Genomic DNA, 20,816 nt, shown 5'->3' with positions numbered 1-20,816 from the left:
AACAGTCTTTTATTTTAATATACATATGGCAGGGTCATACTGTGCAACATGACTGACTTGGAACTTGATATGTAGTTCACCCTGGTCTAGAATTCAAAGACATCTTCCCGTCTTTGTCTCCCAAGTGCTGAGATCAAAGGCCTGCACTACCTTGTCAGACTGTAGTCTATTTTTAGGTGTGAATATTAGTTAATTATTTTCAGAGTTGCAATACTGTTTCAAACTCAGTTTACTTTTTATCTCTGCCATTTCACATGAAAGAGGACATGGTCTGCTCCTGTGTTCTTTGGAAGGTGCAGTCCCTGAAGCTACTAGTCAAATCCAAGAATCCTTTTTGCATGTTCTTTCTAAGAGTGGGTGGGCTCAGCTTTGCAGTGCACAGACTTTGCTTAGGCCTTGTGACTTTTTTTCTTCCTGGGGTATTTGCCACTATATTATTCTGAACCTTTTTTATTCTCTCTCTCTCTCTCTGTCTCTCTCTCTCTCTCTCTGTCTGTCTGTCTCTGTCTCACACACTCTCTGTCTGTGTGTCTGTCTGTCAGGTGTGTAGGCATGTGGACCATGGCATGCCTGGGCAACTTTCAGCCCTCAGTTCTTTTCTTCTACCATGTGTATCCTGGTGATTGAACTTGGGTATTTAGATTTGGCAACAAGCACTTTAAAAAAAAAAACCAAAACTCTTCAAAGACATCTCACAGGCCCCACTTTGTTTTCCTTCTTTAGCTTATTATATGGATTCTTTGGTTGGTGAATAATATCTTAGGTAACAATTAAACCATCATTAAAACCTTGTAATGGAATTTCTTTTTTATGTTGCGAGTTAAAACCAAATGAGGAAAATAATGTTTCAGGACTGGAGAGATGGCTCAGTGGTTAAGAACACTGGCTGTTCTTCCAGAGGTCTTCAGTTCAATTTTCAGCAACCACATGATGGCTCACAACCATCTATAATGAGATCTGGTAACCTCTTCTGGCCTTCAGGCATATATGCAGATAGAACACTATACAAAATAAATTAAAAAAAAAAAAAAAAAAAAAAAAGGAAAATAATGTCTCAATGTTTAGTGAATGCTTTTCTTGCTTGGAAACCAGATTTTGGAATTGCTGATAAACATACAACTTGGTCTATGGCATAGGCCCTATAAATATAAGTTAATAAGTTGTTTTGGGGGATTTGGTAGCTTGAACATTTGGGGGTGAGATACAGCCTGCCATCTTACTTTACATGTAGGTTGTTACAAAAGAATATGTGCACATTTTCCACTGAACAGTGTTGATGTGTAATTTCAGTTCATAGAAGATCACTGTAAAGACTGTAATTGATTGTTCTCTGGACAACCCTTTGTAGGTCAGGGTTGCTTGAGCTGATGTGTCTGTGTGACTTAGGGCTGGCCAATGGTCCGGATGTGCTGGAGACGGATGGCCTCCAGGAAGTGCCTCTCTGCAGCTGCCGCATGGAAACCCCCAAGAGCCGCGAGATCAGCACCCTGGCCAACAACCAGTGCATGGCCACTGAGAGCGTGGATCATGAAGTAAGCCTGTTCATTTTTCCTTTAAAAAAAAAAAAAAAAATAAAAGGCAATAAGAACTGCTTCTCAATCACAGCCTTTCCTGTTAGACCCTAGTCATCAGTGTCCGATAACCAGGGAACCTACAGAGACTTGTCAGATTGGTAGAGCAGATCAGTAATAAGATATCCAGAGCTCATAAGCTTACTTTTTTTTTCTTCTTTTTAAAACAAAACAAAACAAGGATGAAGAGATGGCTCATTGGTAAGCAGCACATGCTGCTCTTGCAGAGGACCCAGGGTCAGTTGCTAGCATCCACACTGAGTGACTCATAACCTCCTGTATCCCTGTAACTCCAGTCTCAGGGGATCCACTTGCTCCCTTCCAGTTCTGTGGGCATATTTATTCTTATATACCCCGCCCCTTTAAACATCCTTTTTAAAAAGGATGCTAACATACAAACTGTAGTTGGATGAAAGTGGGATATTTCATGATCGTGCTTGTATAAATGTTTTTTTTACTAGCTTTCTATATTTACTGAGAAGTGAATAAATTGAGGGTTGCAGGGCTGGAGAGATGGCTTAGTGGTTAAGAACAACCACTGGTCCTGAATTCAATTCCCAGCAACCACATGGTGGTTCACAACCATCTGTAATGATATCTGGTGCCCTCATGCAGACACAACACTGCACACTATACACAAAGATAAATAAATGTTTAAAAAAAAAAAACAAATTGAGGGTTGCTCCAGTGTGTCCTTGCCTGGGACAGGCTCAGTTTAGTGTGTCCTAGCACTTCTGAGCAATGGTTACTTGACTTCTTTTGCTGTGTCTGACATAGACCTCGAAGACTGATGACCCATTCACATGTTTCTTCTCTCATTGGACTAAGCAGCACTTGTTTCCAGTGTTTTTGGTATGTCTGCATTCAAGGATTTTTAAGTTTTATTATATGGGTTAGGCTATTTTGCCTGTGTACTACCACATGTGGGCTCTTGGCAGCGCTCAGATACACCAGAAGCTAGTGTTAGATCCTGGATTTACAGATAGTTGTGAAAGTGGGTACTAAGTTCCTCTAAGAGACCAGCCATTGCTTTTTTTTTTTTTTTTTTTTTTTTTCCCTTTCAAAGCAGGCTTTCTCTGTATAACAGCTCTGACTGTTTTGGAACTTGCTTTGCAGACCAGATTGGCCTCAAAGTCACCCTGTTTCCTGAGTGCTGGGATTACAGGCGTGCACCACAACCGCCCGGCCCAGCCATTGTTCTTACCTGCTTAGCCATCTTGCCAGCCCCTGTATTAGAAGATCTTGAATGTTTCTGCTACCTTCCTTTTAGTTTTTTGTGCCACTGACCTACAGGGAAATGGACTCCAGTTCCTGATTTTAGCTGATGGCTTTTTTTATATTGTTGTTTAAGTCATTCTCCTTAGTGTTTGTTGTTTGAAAACTAAATCTAAAGATATGGATAGATTTAAGGCTTAAGACCTATGTGACTTAGACTTGGCAAGGACATGCTACAAGGCAAGCATGATAGGGTTTCTGTGGTAACTTCCTGTCCTTCCTCATCAGGTTTTTGCTTGTAGGTTTTAACTCCTGATTGATTACTGACTGTGTTCATTACTTTGTTTCAAGTTAAATTTTATATTTCTATTTTTTTGTTTTGTTGTTGTTTTTTCTGCTATTAGTGGTTAGAATTCTTTGGTACAAATGAGTGCTCCTTTGTTTGTGGGAGTGGTATGGTGTCCCTGAAACACCTTTTACATTGGAAAGGCAGAATATGCATAGCTACAGCTCCTTCTCCTGAGAACAGGACTTTTTGTTTTGGCTTTGTGCTGTACATTGGGTATGATTTGCTTCTCTCTCATGTTCTCTTTCCCAGTTCCTACAGCATTCTTAGAAACTCAGGTTTTTCTTTATGTGACATTTGTTATAAATTGTTTTATTGTAAAATTAAACCCGGATCCCATAGCCACACTATTTCAGCTATTTCCCAGGCTGCTTGTAGTCAGAGGTCCCCATTGTCAACTTAAGTTCAGCAGAGTCCTTTAATTGTTGCTGAATTTCTTGACAGAATTGCAAATGCCAGATCAGCCCAGTTTCTTTACAAGGCTGTGGGAATGAATGCCATGTCCAGACTGAGCACAAGATTGATACTTTTCACTGATGTTAGCAGCTGCTGGTACCTGTTGTTTACCTTGATCATGTATTGGTGGTTTCAAAATGATCCTATAGTTCTTCCATGGGTTGTGCATTTATTGGCTGAAATAATCTCATCTGCTTTGTTGACTAGCTGTATGCCTCTTAACCAGCAAGGAAGCACAGATGTGAGATTCTTAACCTGTGTCTAGCAGTCCTTAAGATACCAAATTGGTTCTCCCTTGGCTTTTGAAGTTAGTTCTCCTTTTACAATATTACTATGAGCTGTTATATTTCAGTATTTGGTGGAGTTAATTTTTTGTATTATTATTAAAGCTCAAATAGCCTTACCCTTCGTTCATGTCAAAAGACAGTTAAAGTTTGTGAATTCTCACTTTTAAGCTTAAGTAATCACTTGGAAAACCAAAACTTCTAGTCTGAGGTCTAGTTGTTATTTGAAGTGTTAGCTATGCAAAGGTGAAGGAGCATGCAGAGTGCACATAACTTGATACCAGTGTAACAGTGCTGAGAATTTGATAGTGGAATCAGGACAGGCAGACCATGAAGAGATGAGAATGAAAACTCAGTTCATTGTGATTTCATTAGGCTGGATCAAACTTGTGGAGAGTCTGATACCAGGTGGTTTATTGTCAGCATATTTGAACACAGTATATTTTGGAAAAACCTTCCTGGTGTAATACAATTCCTTGTGCACAGGAGGCATAATTACATTGAAACTTAACTCAGATACATGCATTAGGCTATCTGTAGTAGTAGCTTAAGGGCCTAAAGAAGGATCTGGCTTGGTCTTAGTCATACAGATCGCATAGAGGTCATTTGGGCTACTAGCCATCTCAGTCCTGGTTGTGGGAGCTTGGGGGAGCCCCTTGCTTGCTGTATAGGTAATAATATAAGGGTCATTTAGATTACTAGCCATTCTCCAGTCCTGGAGCTTAATCTGGCCTGGCCCAACAAACAGGTGATGCGATTCACCAGGTGATTAGTCACCTCCAATTCCTAGCCTTCTGGAAAAAAGTCATACATCCTTCAGGGTGAAAGAAAAATTCTGGGTGCTTGATGTTCCTGTTTGTTTTTCCTGGAGATCTGTGGGTGTAGGGACCTTTGTGCTCCCAACAGGTCAAGATTCTGTATCATACCAGATCTTAAACACTGCATAAGTAGTCCCTAAGAGCCACCATCCAGTTTGGTTGGGTCTGCCTTTCTGAGGTCAGAATCAGAAAAACATAACTATCTTTTTCTTCTTTCTGTCTCTTTCAGATGCTGGCTAGAAGTGAAATACACTCATACTTGGTTTCCTTACTCTTTCTCTGAGCTTTCTTGCCTCCATGTCACTGCTTATCTGCTATGTGTCTAGCCTCTGTGCCAGTTTAAATGGCATAGCTTTGTTTCTCTCTAGGTGGACAGCTTCTGAGAGTTATAGCTTGATTACCTTGGTATCTGCTTCCCTCCTTCCCTCCCTCCTTTTTTTTTTTTTTTTTTTTTTTTTTTTTTTTTCCCTCCTTCTTTTAAACCAGTAAAATTGTCTTTGACCTTAGGGAAAAAAAAAGAAAAGAAAAAAGAAAGAAAAAGTACAACTTTAAAAAAAAAAACAAACATGGTTATGGTGGCATACACCTGTAGTTTGATAAAATATCAGAAAATAATAATCCACAATTACCAGATCTTGACTGTGGAAATAGCCAGGAGACTTGACCACCTTTAAATGGGATATTAAACTTTTGTAGCAATCCAGAATAATGCCACTCATTAAAACTAAGCTTTGAATTTTTTTTTACATTAAAATATATTTTCCATATTGATTTGTTAGGTTAATGCTATATTAAGATAAATTGAGGGCCCTGTGGTGGTTCAGTAGGTAAAGGCACTTGTTGTCCAAGCTTAATGACTTACATTCAATACAATGGAATCCATTGAAAAGTTGGGAGGAGAAAACTATCCCATCAAAGTTGTTCTCTGGCCTCTACAGGCACACTGTGATACCACCACTCCTTTTCTCTCTTTTCTCTCTCCCCATCCTTTTTTCCTTCATCCTCCACCCCCACAGCTCTGGGTTTTGAGGAATTATTATCATTCTTGTTGGGTACGTGGATTGTGTTGAGGTTATGCTTAGTATACATGAACAATACACCTTGTGCAAAACCTTGTGTAAAACACTGATTTCATTTATACATACTTTTGAAAGGTTAAAGTGAACTGCTCAGATGAGAATGTTAGGAATGTTAAAAAAAGTAAGTATGAGTTTATAGAGGGGTTTCATTGTAGTTCAGTCTCCATTTTTTTTAATTTCAATTTTGATTTTGGTTTTTGGTTTTTTGAGACAGGTTTTCTCTGTGTAAAAGCTCTGGCTGTTCTGGAGCTCACTCTGTAGACCAGGCTGGCCTCAAACTCACAGAGATCTGCATTGTCTCTGCCTCCCAAGTGCTGGAATTAAAAGCGAGCATTACTATACCCAGCTACTTCAGTCTCCATTTTTAAAGCTTTCCTTAATAGAATGTTTAATAAAGTAGTAGCCACTCTGACGGTAATAGGACTTCTTTTGTAGCAATAGGCATGCAAGAGGATGAGATTGGGCTTTACCTTCCCTATTCCTGTCACAAATCTGGTTTCCCTTCGGAGCATGATGCATCTTCTCAGTGTCTTCTGCTTCTATACTTCATCCTCGCCTCTAGGCAGATGGGTTTGAGCCATTGTTAGTACCTGGTGGCTGGCTTGCTTTTCACCTTGTGAGGAAACAGGTGGCTCCTTTTCTCTGTTTTGGCTCTTCCTGCTTTATTCCTTATTACTGATGTAGTTGTGCTCATTAACAATTTCTTTTTTTCTCAACCTAAGAAAGTTCCATTTGTATTCCTTTGAAATACTCTTTCCAAAAGCTTTTTATTGTGCTATTTGATCAGCATTTTCTTAGCTGACCCCCCACTCTATTTCCATTCCCATTGCAGCAGCTGAACAGAATCTCCTTTATCATTTTATGATCATATAGATAATTCATACTCTTCATAAAACAGTTCAGATACTAAATGCATGGAACCTCTTATTCCAAAATTAGTTATGAATTGCTCTTAGCATCTTTTTTATATCTTTACTTTTTTTTTTTTTTTTTTAATAACTCACCCATTCTCACCCAGTCACTATCGATAAAGGACTTTGTCCACCTGTCTCCACCAAGATTCCTAGAGAATCATGGGGTGGTGTGGGTGGTGTCACGGTGGCTGTTTGAAGATGCACATGCCTTAGCTTTCCCCATTCTGGATTTTATACCTCAAATATGGGAAATGTTCAGGCTGCCTTTAAAAGAAGGAACCTCTTCACTGATTCTAACAGTCTTGGTAGGCTTCAACAAAGCACTTGTTGATCTGTCAGGTTCTGCTTTTTGTATACTGCTATTGCTTCACTTGCCATGTCCTTTAGGGTACGCCTAGGCACACTTAGTCGCATTTTTAGGTGGAATCTTAAGAAAAGATGCATTGGGGAGCTTTTTGATTTGTATTTCATATTGCATGTTGTCTAGAAACTTTGCAGAACTCAGGTCCAGATAATTTTGGTAGATCCTATGACTACTGTCCTAAATTTACAACCCAGTTGAATAATTACATTCTACCACCAGAGCAGAGAAGTGGTGGACACTATGTTTTATTTCTTTGACTACCAGCATAGCCAAACAGTTACTGTCTCCTTTTGGGCTATGTTTTGTTTTTTTATTGGCTGTCAGAGAAGCTTCATGTAGTGAACCAGTATTCTTATGTGCATAGCAAACTGTCACCTCTTTTTGACACATAAGAGCATCTCACTGGGAAGTACCTGTTTATAGTCTGACAGTTGTCTTTGAATCTTAGCCTTAGTACTTTCTCTGCTTGTACTCCTCAGGCATATCCAGGAGATATTGCTTTGTTTCTTGCATCTCAGCTATGGCTCCATACGTAGGGCACTCCAGCTGGATCACTTGGAGCTCATTGTACTATGACCCCTTGGTCGCTTGTGATGGCCTTGATCTTCTTAACTAGAGTATGTTCATTGTCTGTGTCTCTTCTCATCCTGATGGCTTCCTTGATTTATGCCCAAGCTGAACCCTTGATTATCTGATCACCTGACCTTCTGAATGAGGTTATCTATTGTCATCATCCCTGGGCTGTGTAGCAGTCACTTCCGTTTTCAGGTGGTTGGGGTTAGCAGTTTTATGACAGGCACTTCACACTGCTGATGAATCTAGCTTGCCTCTGAAAACTCACAACTCCTTCAGGTATCTCCTATCTACTGAGAACTTCCCATGTGTCTGGCACTTTCCATTGTCCAGTGGGTGGGAAAGCTGTTATCTCACAGCTCTGTCACTGACCCCTGGTCTTGTCTGCTTGCAGTTGGGCCGGTGTACAAACAGCGTGGTGAAGTATGAGCTGATGCGCCCGTCCAACAAAGCACCACTCTTGGTGCTGTGTGAAGACCATCGGGGTCGCATGGTGAAGCACCAGTGCTGTCCTGGCTGCGGCTACTTCTGCACTGCGGTAAGAGCCCAGCCCGCCCACCGGGCTTCAGGAGTCCTCTGCCGAGACTCATATCCTATATAGGGCCCATTCCATAATCCTTTCACCATGATTCTTGAGCTTTCTTACTATAGACAAATGACCCGGTGCCCCCAGTCTGGATTTCTGTCTTGAGTGCAGAGGACGGCATGCCTCCTCCCACTGTTGAAATCTCTATGGTCTATCAGTGTTACTGGGATCTTGTCTTTCTTTGACTCTGTCCTTAAGATAAGTCCATATCCACCAGACCCACAGGACAGGGTCTGTTCTGCTGCCCCTTTGTGGCCTAGGCTAGGAACTTCTACTCTGAGGGCTTACCTTTGAATTCTGTCTTGTTTCCTTCTTAGACTTTTCCTTGTTATGCTTCTGCTAAGAAATAGAGTACTCCTGAATTCCATTGACTTTTCTCTGCAAGAATAGCTGTTCTAATTGGTACTTACTGAAATGTTCCCCTTTGTTACTCTGATTCTGTCTACCCATCATACCATGTAGGCTTTCTAGATCATGCTGAATACAGCTCTCTTGCTTGTTTGGAGTGGCTTGACTGTTGTTAGGCCTCAGCTAACTAGGTCACTGAGGGTAGGAAGTGAGTAGTGGTGGCAGTAAGGTGACCTTTGGTGGCCTCTGTTTATTTTGTGAGATTTTTGTTTTTCTCCTGTTGGTCATCAGACCCTAACTGGATTTTTACTTGCTTGTGCAATCTGATTGGTTCTGTAGAGCTTCTGAATGTTTTTTCTCAGATTTTAAAAAGGATTTTCATCTTCTTTCTCCAGGGTAACTTCATGGAATGTCAGCCTGAGAGCAGCATCTCTCATAGGTTCCATAAGGACTGTGCCTCTCGAGTCAACAATGCCAGCTACTGTCCCCATTGTGGGGAAGAGACTTCTAAGGCCAAAGAGGTGACCATAGCAAAAGCAGACACAACTTCCACAGTGACCCTGGCCTCTGGACAGGAGAAGAGCTTGGCTTCTGAGGGCAGGGCTGACACTACCACGGGCAGGTACAAAACAAATTTGCTGTGGCCAAATTGTCCACATAGTATTCTTGAAGATATGTGCTCTGTAGTTATTAGTTTCTGCTGCTTTATCCAGAAGTCTCGGCGAACTTTGTCATTTATTATGGTTTCTTATCTCTAAGAAGTACTAGTATTCATTTAATACCATTTGTACACAAGTCTCTTTCATTTTGGCTTGATAAAATCATCTATGTTGAATCAGTTTTTACACTGCTTTGACTGGTGCAGGCTTTTGTGGTTTTGTCATTCGTTAATGCAGTCCCCCATACCCTGAAGTATTCTATCAGCTGCTGTAGGACTCCCTACATTGCTTGGTGCAAGGTTGAAGGCCCTTGCTGAAGACAAGATAAAGGGTATTTCCATAGACATATGTAATTGCTTTCCTAAAAGAACCCAATAGAAATTAGCTGAAGCTCTTGAGAGCTGTGGGGGTATAAGACAGATGACTGCAGTCTCTCTTCTGTCAGCCATTCTCTGATAAGGAATGGTGAAGAGATCTTTTCCAAATAGTGACAGAGCCATTAAGTTGCTCAACAAAAAGAGAAGGTGGTTGTATAAACAAGACAGCAGTAGGAGAAATAAAAACCCCTAAAGCTTCATTAGAGGTCATTTAAAAGCCTCAGATTGTTGCAGGAGAGATGGCTACTCTTCCAGAGGACTTAGGTTCAGTTCCCAGCACCCACATGGTGGCTTATAACCACCTATAATGAAATCTGGTGCCCTCTTCTGGCAAAAAGGTATACATGCAGATAGAACACTCATATACATAAAAATAAATTTTTTTTTTGAAGCTTCAGATTGTATGCATATACAGCTAAACAAAGGTTTGGGTAGTGCTTTCATATTAATTGGTAAATTCAACATTTTCAAGTCACAGTTCCAGTAGGCATCCTTCTTTACAATGGGGGAAGGCAATAGATTGGCTAGATCTTGGCCTGAAGCTTGTTTATTAGAGTCAGGTTTGGGTAGTGGGTGGAGGTCCTACAAGTGTTGTGCTGACTTTTGAGTGTTTCATTTAATGGGGAATGGGATTCTTTATTTCAGGTAGCTTCCTTGAGACTTGTAGGTAGTGTATGGATTGGCCATTGATTTTACTCAGAGGCAGCCTGTGTAGGCAGGTTGGAATAGGTCTTATTTTATGTTTTCATTGGTTTCCACGAGAAAGGTTTTCCAAATAATGAAACATTTCCATAATTTCCTTCTCATGAAGCATTGCTGGAGTCCCAGAGGACGACAAATCGCAGAGCACAGTCCCCCAGGCACCAGAGTGCTTCGATCCTGCAGGGCCAGCTGGGTTCGTGAGGCCAACTTCTGGCCTTTCCCAGGGCCCAGGAAAGGAAACCTTGGAAAGTGCTCTAATCGCTCTGGACTCTGAAAAGTAAGAGCCAGCCAAGTTTTGTTTTTTGATTTTGTTTTTTTCTCCAGAGGTATCTTGTACTTTCCAGTTTTCTGAATAATCAAAGGTGCCAGTCTCATATGACTTCCCACTGTCTGGGATCTGTTGCTTGCTACAAATATCCATTCATGCCAAGAGCAAGAGATTCTTGTTATCTTGAGCAAGGACAACCTCTTATGGATGAGCCGCCTGCAGCCTCCTAGAGTGCTTACAATCTAACTTGTTGCCTAATATCTGCCTAGTGTGGGCTAGATTAGGCCACCTTACTCAGGCTATTTGCTAGTGCTTACACTACAGCTTTTGTTGTCTCACAGGTCTGCCTGTGCCCTCTTTCCCTAGGGACAGCCTTCCACTCTTTAGAGAGGCTTATAAAGGTGACCTCTAGACTTACTCTGCCCTGGAAAGAAAATGATTCACTTCATTTGTTCCTCATTATGAATAGCCTGTCACTATCTCTGTCCTGGCCCATCTGATCTGAACCTTTCATCCCTGTCCATTGACCAGGCCCCAGAACTTTCCTGACTCCTCCACTTCCTACCCCCTGTATAGGAATTGATGTAAGCTTCATAGCAAACATGGTGGCTCAAGCCCCTTCCTTGTTGTTAAAGGATAATTGGTGTCATCCCGTGACAGTTGTCATCCCTTGAGCTGCACAAGTCACCCTGGACATTCTGGCTGGCTGGCACCTCATATGCCATCTTGAGTATACATGATGACTAATGCATGACTCTTTGGGGCTCCCTGACCCTCTACAATGTAGCAGCTTGTCTGTGCTCTGAGTAGGCTCGATGTTATTACCAGTGGTGGTTTAGTGTGTAACAGTTTTATGACATAAGAACACTTGGGTTTTTTGTTTGTTTGTTTGTTTGTTTTTTTTTTTTTTTTTTTTTTTTTGTTCTTTTGGTGGGTAGTACCTCATGGCTTTAAACATGCTGGCAGATGTTCTTGCCCTGCCCTGATGTACCTCTTGCCCTGTTTTGACAATAAGAGGCTAGTCCTGATTGCTGTCCTCTACTTCTTACAGACCCAAGAAGCTTCGCTTCCACCCGAAGCAGCTGTACTTTTCTGCCAGGCAGGGTGAGCTTCAGAAGGTGCTGCTCATGCTGGGTGAGTTGCTACACCTGAGGCCCCAAAAGGAACACAGTGGAGCCTTGCTGGTTACCCCTTTTCTCATTAGCCACATCTCACTGTCTGATGTTTATAATTCTTTGATTCCTCTGATTAGTGAAAGAAAGTGCTTCCTGGTATTTAGCCTGTTACATGGCACTATAAGTGTCCTCTGTGCATTTCTAGTTTTTAAAAATTAGTTGAGTGATTATTAGATTAAGCAGAAATGTACATTGAAGGAAAAGCAACAGCAGCATGATTGGGTCCTGTTGTGACATGTACAGCGAGGAAGCCATTGCTTCTGTGTTGACAGGAGTAGCACTGGTACAATATGATGACTTGTGGAAGTAAGCATCTCGTATGCTTTTGTAGCTGATGAGCTTGGGTTAGCTCACTTGTCCCTGAGAATGTACTTGTTGGAGTTGGCCCATTCTCAACTTGATTCCTTAGGTCATAGTTCTAAGCCTGATCTCTCTGAAGTTTATCTTTAGGTTGAAAAGTGTGAATGAAAGAACTCTCTGACAGCAAATCATGAAAGAAGCTAAAGTTTGTCTGAGGGGAAGGGGAAAGATGGGACAGTTCAAGTAATTATAAAAATAGTTTTACTCTTCATGGACTTAATGTAGTATTAAATTGCTTCATTATTTTTTGCACGTTTTCTTGATTAAATGTCTAGAAAAATGTTCAATATTTGGGAGCCTATGGCAGAGGGATTTCAAGTTCAAGGCCAGCCTGGGCTACATAGTGAGACCGTATGTCCTCATAAAGTAAAAATGAAACAAATAAATGTGTAAGTCTCAGGGTCACACTTTTCTATTCTTAGGACATGTCTGCTCTTGGGGCTCTGTTTGCACTTATAACTGTTTTCACAGGCTTATAAGAGGCTGAGATAGGAATATGTCTGAACTCAAGAATTGGAATGAGCACAGTAGAACACTCCGCTAAGCATGCCTGCCAGGTTTTATGTAGGGCTGGATTAGGTCTTATCAGCACAAGTGGGGCCTGACTTCTGTCTGCAGACAGGGCATATTGGTATTCATCATGGCTCCAAAATTCACTCTTTAACTTGAAGATATCCATGTCAGTCCTGTCTGCCATCATATGTATCTGGAAGTGCATTGTGGTTGCATCTGATATAATTAGTAAAATTGTGTTTGTTTACAGTTGATGGAATTGATCCCAATTTCAAAATGGAGCACCAGAGTAAGCGTTCCCCGCTGCATGCTGCTGCAGAGGCTGGTCACGTGGACATCTGCCATATGCTGGTTCAGGTTCGGAAGGATAACTTTAAATAGATTTCTTCATCCTCTCAATGTTTATCTAAGTGTCACTAGATTTCTAGTCAAGATTAACACTGTAGTGGTACCTTGATGCTACCTACCATAGGAAAGCACCTCCAGCCCCATGGCTTTTGACCTCTCCTACCATTCTGGCATTTGCCTCTGTGGAATACCACATTGCTGTGTAGCTGTATCTTGGCTTATTTTCTAGATGAAGTTTAGACTTGGCTTTAATATTTACTAAGGTGCTGCAGATGATGGGTGCTTAGTGAGGCCAGATCTTTTCCTCTTCTAATCTCAGTGACTGATTACATATCCCTCATTGTTTAAATCATGTCCATAATCTTCTTGAACTGTGTGAGGTGACTGAATAGTTAAAGATCCTTGACACTAAGCCTGGCAACCTGAATTTGACGTCTGGAACTCACATGGTGGAAGAAGAGAACACAAATTATTCTCTGACCTTCACATATATTGTGATGTATGCATATGTCTCCCATAATTAATTAAACATTAAAAACTGACCATTTGAGTACTTAAAATTTTAAACTTTTCAACACACCCTAATTGCTTATATTTATATAGTACAGGTTGATGTTTTAATATATATAAGCATTTTTTTGTGGTTGGAAAATTAAAAACCTTTCTTAGTTATTTTGAAATATTCAATTAATTGTGTCAATGCTGTTACCCTGCAGACTTTAGAACACTGAAAGTTGTTTTTTCCCATCTGTCTTACCCTGGTAATCGTTAAGCATCCTCTTTATTCCTTTTCAGACCACCCCTCCACCCCCCAAACTTGTTAACCACTGCTTTCACTCTTTGTTTGTCGAGACAGGATTTCTCTTTGAAAACAGTCGTGGCCATCCTGGAACTCACTCTGTAGACCAGGCTGGCCTTGAACTCTCAGAGATCTGCCTGCCTCTGCCTCCCAAATGCTGGGATTAAATGCATGTACCACCACTGCCCCAGCTGTTTTCACCCTTGGCTTCCACCTACAAGTGAAAATGTGCAGTGTTGTTGTAAATGCACAATCACAGTCATATTTATGGCAACTATTCCATTGTGTCTATATACCACACTTTGTTTATTGCCCATTTGTTAGTGGACAGTAGGTTTGGTTCAGTGTTGTAACTCCTATGAACAGGGCTGTTGTAGACTTTTGGTTGCACACCCAAGAGTATACTTCTGGACCACTTGGTTGCTGTAAGTTGAAAAACCCCCATACTGTCTTTTATAGTGGTCATTTGGCTGTCCATTCAGGATGTAAGCATTTTTCTTTTCCACATTTGTATAGCATTTGTTACTTATCTTTTTGAATTTGTATTTTCTTGATGATTAGTGATTTTGATCAGTTTTTCATATACTTGTGGTCCTTGTTATCTTTTTTTTTTTTTTTTTTTTTTTTTTTTTTTTTTTTGAGAAATGTCTGATACATTAGTCTCTTAAAAAATTGGGTTGTTTGCTATGAGTTGTGTGAGTTCTGGAAATCCATACCTTGTTGAATGACCATTTTACAAATACTTCCTTCTGTTCTGTTGGTCATCTATTAACTCTGTTTATTGTTTCCTGTAGTGCAGAAGTTGATAGAAGTTGCCTATATAGAATCAACCTAGAATTCTTAGGATGAAATCACTTGTTGCTGGTGATATTTCTGAAGTGTTATTTAATTAACTTGCTAGTATTTTTGGTCAGATTTTTTGTATCTTTATAGCCAAATAGCTGTTCTGTAGCCTTTGGTGCTGTTCCTTTTGGTGATGTCAGTGTTGGTATTGTCGACATAGTTTAGAGGAGTGTCTTCTCCACCCCCCCTCCAATAGTTTTAGAAATACTGATATTAATCTTTGGAAATTTGGTGAAATTCAGTTGTGAAACTGTCCACTCTGGGCTTTCTTTTTGGAAGACATTTTCTTTGACTTTATTGCAGTGTATTGTTATTTATTGGACTTTTCAGGCATTCAATTTTTGTTTTGTTTTAAATGTCCAGAAAGTCACCCGTTTCTTGCTATCCTTGATGAACCTTTGTGTTTCTGTGATGTCAGTTGATGTATATCTACTTTGTCCTTTGTTTGGATAGCATTTTCTTTTCTTGGTTAGGTTAACTGCCGGTTTCTTTATCTTTTCTAAAAATCAACTTTGTCTTCTAATCTTTTTTTCTCATTTTTCATTCATGTCCATTTCATTTGTTTCTTTTATGATCTTTGTTGTTTCTCTATTAATTTTGGATTTATCTATTTCCTTAGCATTCCATCATTAATTTAATTGAGACTTCTATTTTTTTAACTATGGTTTATTGCCATAAATATATTTCTTACTATTACTTTTGCTATATTCCAATTTGTATTTTCATTTGTTCTAGGACGTGTGTGTGTGTGAGAGAGAGAGAGAGAGAGAGAGAGAGAGAGAGAGTCAGTGTCAGAGGATGCCTTCCTTAGTCAATCTCCACTTCATTTAGAGAGATAGGGTTCTTTTATTTAAGCCAAGAGCTTTGAGATTAACCTAGCCTAGTTAGCCAACTTTCATCTGGGATCCCTTAGTTCTTCGTCCCAGATACTAGTATTATATAGCCAGGCCAGGGTGCCCTGCCAACTCTACATTTATAAGGATGTTGGGGATACAAGCTCTTATCATGTGTACATGGCAAGAGGTTTGCCCTCCAAGCTATCTCCTTAACTCCCAGTTCTAGAAAATATTTTAGATTTCTCTTTTGTTTCTTTATTGACTGATTGCTTGTTTTAAGAGTATACTGTTGGATTTCTTTGTATATATGCCATTATTAAAGTTCTTCTTTTGTTAATTTCCAGTTTTATTTCATTGTGGCTATAGGCGATATATGCTGTTGTGGGTTTTTGTTATTGTTTTTTCTTTTGGTGTGAGGGAGGCTAAGTTGTTTTGGAGAGATGGAGAGATGATGGCTCAGCAGTTAAGAGCACATACTTATTACTCAGAGAACCAAAGTTTGAGTCCCAGAAACCATGTTGCATGGGGGTGGGTGGTATGTCACAGCCTCCTGTAACACCAGCTCTTGTGTACTTTACAGACAATACCAATAATTAAAAATAAAATAAATCTTAAATTTTTATTCAGACTTAACTTGTGGTCTGACCTATAGAATGTTCCATATGCTGATGTAAAGAATTTACATTCTACAGCTGTAACGTGAAATGTTCTGTAAATGTCTGGCTTGTTCCTTTGGCCTGTAGTAAATTTTCATTCCACTGTTTCTTGATTTTTGTCTGAATGAGATCATCAAGTGAAAGTAGTATAAAAACTATAATTAGTTACATTGTGTTGGTGTGGTCTCTGTCTTTTTAATGTGATGTTTATTTTATATAATTGGGTTATCCTATATTGAGTAAATATATAATTATAATTGTTATTTTCTCTTATTGAATTGACTACTATGTCATATAGTGATCTTTAAAGTTTTCTTTTTTGTTATATTTCCCATGTGTGAGTATGTTGCTTAGATAGATGTTTGTGTACCATATGTGTGCCTGGTTACTGTGGAGGCCAGAAGAGGGCCTTGGATCACCTGGATGGAACTCGAGTTAATGACAATTGTGAGACACTATGTAGGTCTTGGGAATCTAACCCAGGTCTTTTAGAAGAGAGTAATTTCCCTTAACCACTGAGCTATCTTTCCAGTCTCTGGTTGGGTTTTGTTTGTTTTACTTAAAATCTGTCTTACTGAAGTATATCAACTTGCTCTTTTCTGAAGTACATCTTTTTCTATCCATTCACTTGAATTATGTGTATGTTACTGAAATGAGTTTTTTACTGGCAGCAAATCATCTGATCTTGGGCTATTTAAATCCATTTAGTCTGTATTTTTTTTTTAATATGGGGAATTTATTCTCTTTAAGGTTATTAGTGTTAAGGATATAATCCTGCCAGCTTTTTCATTGTTCCTCTCATTTTTATATATCCCTTTTTCATCTGTTGTGTGTCTTTGTGGTTTAGTGAATCTCTGTGCAGACAGGGTTTGATCCTGTTTTATCTACATGAGTCCATTTGCATGCTTTCATGATAGTTATTTTTTTTTCCCCATTTCTAAGATCAGACATCTTATACTTATGGCTAAGCTGGTGACAAAGTCCCCATTGTTGTTGGCTGTCTTGAAAGTCTGTGTTCCTACCTCTTTTTTGTTTTTGTTTTATGTTTCTGTGGTTTTTTTTTTTGTTTTTTTTTTTTTGAGACAGTGTTTCTCTGTGTAGCTTTGGAGGCTGTCCTGGAACTCACTCGCCCTGTAGACCAGGCTGTCCTGTAACTCATAGAGATCCGCCTGCCTCTGCCTTCCAAGTGCTGGGGTTAAAGGCAGGTGCCACTAATGCCTGGCCCTGCTTTGTTTCTTGATGGTAGTAGCTTTTAGAGGTGTGTATTCTCTGCTAGCAAATGTGTTTTGTTTTGTTTTGTTTTGTTTTGTTTTTCCCCCTTTCTTTCAGCACTCTGCAGATACCATTTGACTCTCACCTGTTTCAAAGTTTGCTGGCTATAATTGGGATTTTTTTGTGTTTAACTTAATGGTTTTCTCTGGTTGTGTTTTAAGATTTTGAGCTTTTGATAATTTAACCTTAAAGACTATTTTGATTGAAATCTATTTTGGGGTCCTTTGTGGCTTCCTGATTCTGGTCCATTTCCTACAAGTTTGTAAGGTTTTCAGTAGTTATTTCTTTGAATAACATTCCAGTATTTTTTCTGTTCCTTTATCCTTTTAATCTGTACATGTAATTGTTTCTCTTCCTGGCCTCTAAATCTCATATAGGTATTTTTATTGCTGTTTTTATAAATGTACATGCATGTTTATATACATGTTGTTGTTCTGTCAAGCACAGAACTTCATTTATACATACTTTGATGCTGAGTCAAGTGCCTAATGTTATGTTTCTATGAGTAATCATTTATTATCTTGTTTTTGCTATGGTTGAGCTGTTCCTATGCATAGACTGTGAAACTTTCCCCATTAAGACCTGCAGGTGCTATGGCCCCTGGAGGGTGAAGACTGGAGTAGTGGGTCTGTTTTCTAGACATCATGCTGAGCTTGATGTATGGACTTCTGACTCTTAATATGTGCTGTTTTGCTTATTCCTGGATGCTTCAAGAATTGCCCTTTTGCCTCAGTGATTTGAATTCTCACCTATTTCTACTTAGGATCATTGTCAATCCTTCAGGTCTATGATTTGGTCCTTTCTCATATGATCTCCAGAAGCAGATACTTTTCTGTTTCTGTTCTCTCCTGTTAGGGTTCCTCTACATAAGAGACCATTCCTGGCCATGTTCTCTCTGGGGATATGGCTCAGTACTGTAGTATGTTCATTGTTAGTGTTGATTGTCAACCTAAGGAGATCTGGGATCACCTAGGAGACAACCCTCCATGTATACCCATAAGGAGTTATTTAGATTTGGTTAGCCTCTGAGCATGCCTATGACTATCTTCATTAGGTTAATTGACATGGAAAGACTAACCCTAAAGGAGGACTACATCATTGTCTGGGCTTGGGACCAAGACTACCTAAATAAGAAGCTACTTGAACACAAGCTTTCATCACTATCTTCCTGATGGGACCTTGATTTCTTCCCCAGTGATGAGTATACCCTTGAACCAAAATAAACCCTTCCTTTTTTACATTGCTTTGCTTAGGGTATTTTATAACAAGAGGAAAATTACCTAAGATACCTAAGACAGTATGTGCTTAGCATGCAAGTGGGCCCTAGGCCCACTTCCCAATACCATAAAACAAAATCCCTGAATTAAATATATAAGTGCATGTTTATGTATAAGTGTCTTAAATACAAAAAAAGCTCCTTGAGATGCAAACATTCTGTTTTTTTTTTTTTTTTTTGAGGTGGGGTTTCTCTGTATTACAGCTCTAGCTATCCAAACTCAGAGATCACCTGCTGCCGCCGCCTCCAGAGTGCTGGGATTAAATGTGTGCACCACCACTGCCTCTCTAATATTTGTTTTTTTTAACATATTGTTAGAAGGTAGACTTATAACTGCTGGGTCCAGTTTTAACTGTGAGCTCAGAAACAGAGCTGCCAGCCCAAATGTGGTATGTTTGTCTGTCTCAGCCCTTACCACCCTGAAATAATGTATGGTTCACTTTTATCTAATTTTACCCTTTAAGCTAATTTGGATATATTTGTACATATTTTTTGTGTCTAGCTTTATTTATTTAAAAAAATCATAGAGCAACTAAATGATACATGCTGTACATAATTAAGTCCAAGTGAGTTCTGATTGAAGCTCAATATCAAAACCAGGATTGCTTCTTATCTGGTTCCAGGCCTCCCCCACATCGGTTTTTGTTATTATTGTTTAAGGCAGAGTGGTGCTTTCCATCTTTGTCATGGTATCTGGTTTGCCCATATCGGGAAGCCACATGAACTGTTTCATTTGTATCATTTACCGTGCCTTGTAAGCCTGAAGATACTACAAAATGAAATAAGTATTTGGGTAACCTTTTACATGTATAGGCACTTTTTTCTGTTCAGTGTCTGGGTAAGTCTAGCACAGCTCATTTCTTACCAACCACTTGGTCTAATTCCCAGCTGTAGTGTTTGTAGTACCATTCTTAGAAGGCCCTGTATTTGTGTGTTTCATCCCTAGAACAGTGTTTCCAGTGTTTTTCAGGAAGAATAGAGTATATTTATTTCAAGGTTTTCTTGTGTCCTGGGATGTTGTTATTCCAGTTTACAGCACTTGTGTAATGCCTTCTATTTAATATAACCTTCAGTCTTTGTCTCATGTCCCCATTGAAGACTGATTCCTTTGTCACAGCTCTTCAGATTCTTTCTCTGCAGTGCTCCCAGCTGAGTCCATCTTTTTTAATATACTTTGTTTTTTAAGAGTGCTATGTCTGTCAGTATTTTGCCTGCATGCATGCCTGGTACCTGTAGGCCAGAAGAGGGTGTCAGATCCTTGTAACTGGAGTTATAGATGTGGTAAGCCACCATGTGAGTGTTGTGAATTGAACCTAGGCCTTCTGGAAGAGCATGCAGTGTGCTTAACCTCTGAGCCATCTTTCTAGCCCCCTGGACTATTTTCTTACTTGTACCAGTTTTCCTATTATTAAGATAAAACATAATGACAAAAGCAACATAATGTAAGTTCGTGTCTCCTAGAAATGACAGGGAAGCTACACCCACAATATGACTGCCTAAACAAGACCCAAACAATGATGATATCTATAGACATGTTAACATGGAAGCAGGGAATCTCATATCCTACCCCTAGACAAAGCAATTAATGACTTCTGAGAAAGAGAGAATTAACTCTCTCAGGGATGGATCTCTAATTGTTCATCCAATACAAAGTGGTCAGCCATCGTGTACAAGCAAGCCATACCAAATGGAGTCAGCAGGTTGAACATATACATTTATGCATTTATATATGCACGTAAAAACAACAAGAATAAAAGAGGTCATCAATTGGAGAGGGAGTAAGGCAGAATAGTATAGGAAGGGTTACAGGAAAGGGACCTGGGAGGAATTGGGGGAAAGTAGGGGAGAAGTGTTATAATTGTATTTATAATTAAAAATTAAGAAGCAATGCAAAGAAAGAAAATGTTATTTTGGCTTATAGTTTGAAGCTTGTATTGGCAGGAACTTGAGATACCCATTGCATCCACAGTCAAGAATGAACTATGGATACTTATGCTGAGCTCACTTTCTTTATATACAGTTAGGATTATAACCTAGGGAATAATGCTGCCTATACAGTGGGCAGTTCTTCCTACCTCAATCAACACACTTTATTCCCAAAGGCTGTCTCCCAGGTGATTCTTGGTCTCATCAAGTTGACAGTTGAGATTATCATCTCCCTTGGTTTTGAGCCAGGAA

The 20,816-nt window shown here is 39.6% G+C and overlaps 1 protein-coding gene across 8 annotated transcripts in view; it reads left to right on the top strand.

Annotated features, from left to right (window-relative positions):
• Ehmt1 (euchromatic histone lysine methyltransferase 1) overlaps nt 1-20,816 on the top strand; it is a 151,161-nt gene that overhangs the window by 95,381 nt on the left and 34,964 nt on the right. For 6 of the 8 annotated variants that reach the window (XM_051184755.1, XM_051184756.1, XM_051184758.1 and 3 more), the window contains 6 exons: nt 1,387-1,532; nt 8,015-8,158; nt 8,950-9,176; nt 10,402-10,569; nt 11,612-11,694; nt 12,859-12,965. In XM_051184755.1, the coding sequence (XP_051040712.1) occupies nt 1,387-1,532; nt 8,015-8,158; nt 8,950-9,176; nt 10,402-10,569; nt 11,612-11,694; nt 12,859-12,965 (875 nt within the window). The remainder of the gene's footprint in view (nt 1-1,386; nt 1,533-8,014; nt 8,159-8,949; nt 9,177-10,401; nt 10,570-11,611; nt 11,695-12,858; nt 12,966-20,816) is intronic. The other 2 variants (XM_051184763.1, XM_051184761.1) reach the window with 1 other exon arrangement.

This window comes from Phodopus roborovskii, unplaced genomic scaffold (genome assembly GCF_943737965.1).
Source record: "Phodopus roborovskii unplaced genomic scaffold, PHOROB, whole genome shotgun sequence".
Lineage (NCBI taxonomy): Eukaryota > Metazoa > Chordata > Mammalia > Rodentia > Cricetidae > Phodopus > Phodopus roborovskii.
This window is presented reverse-complemented; position numbering and strand designations above follow the sequence as displayed.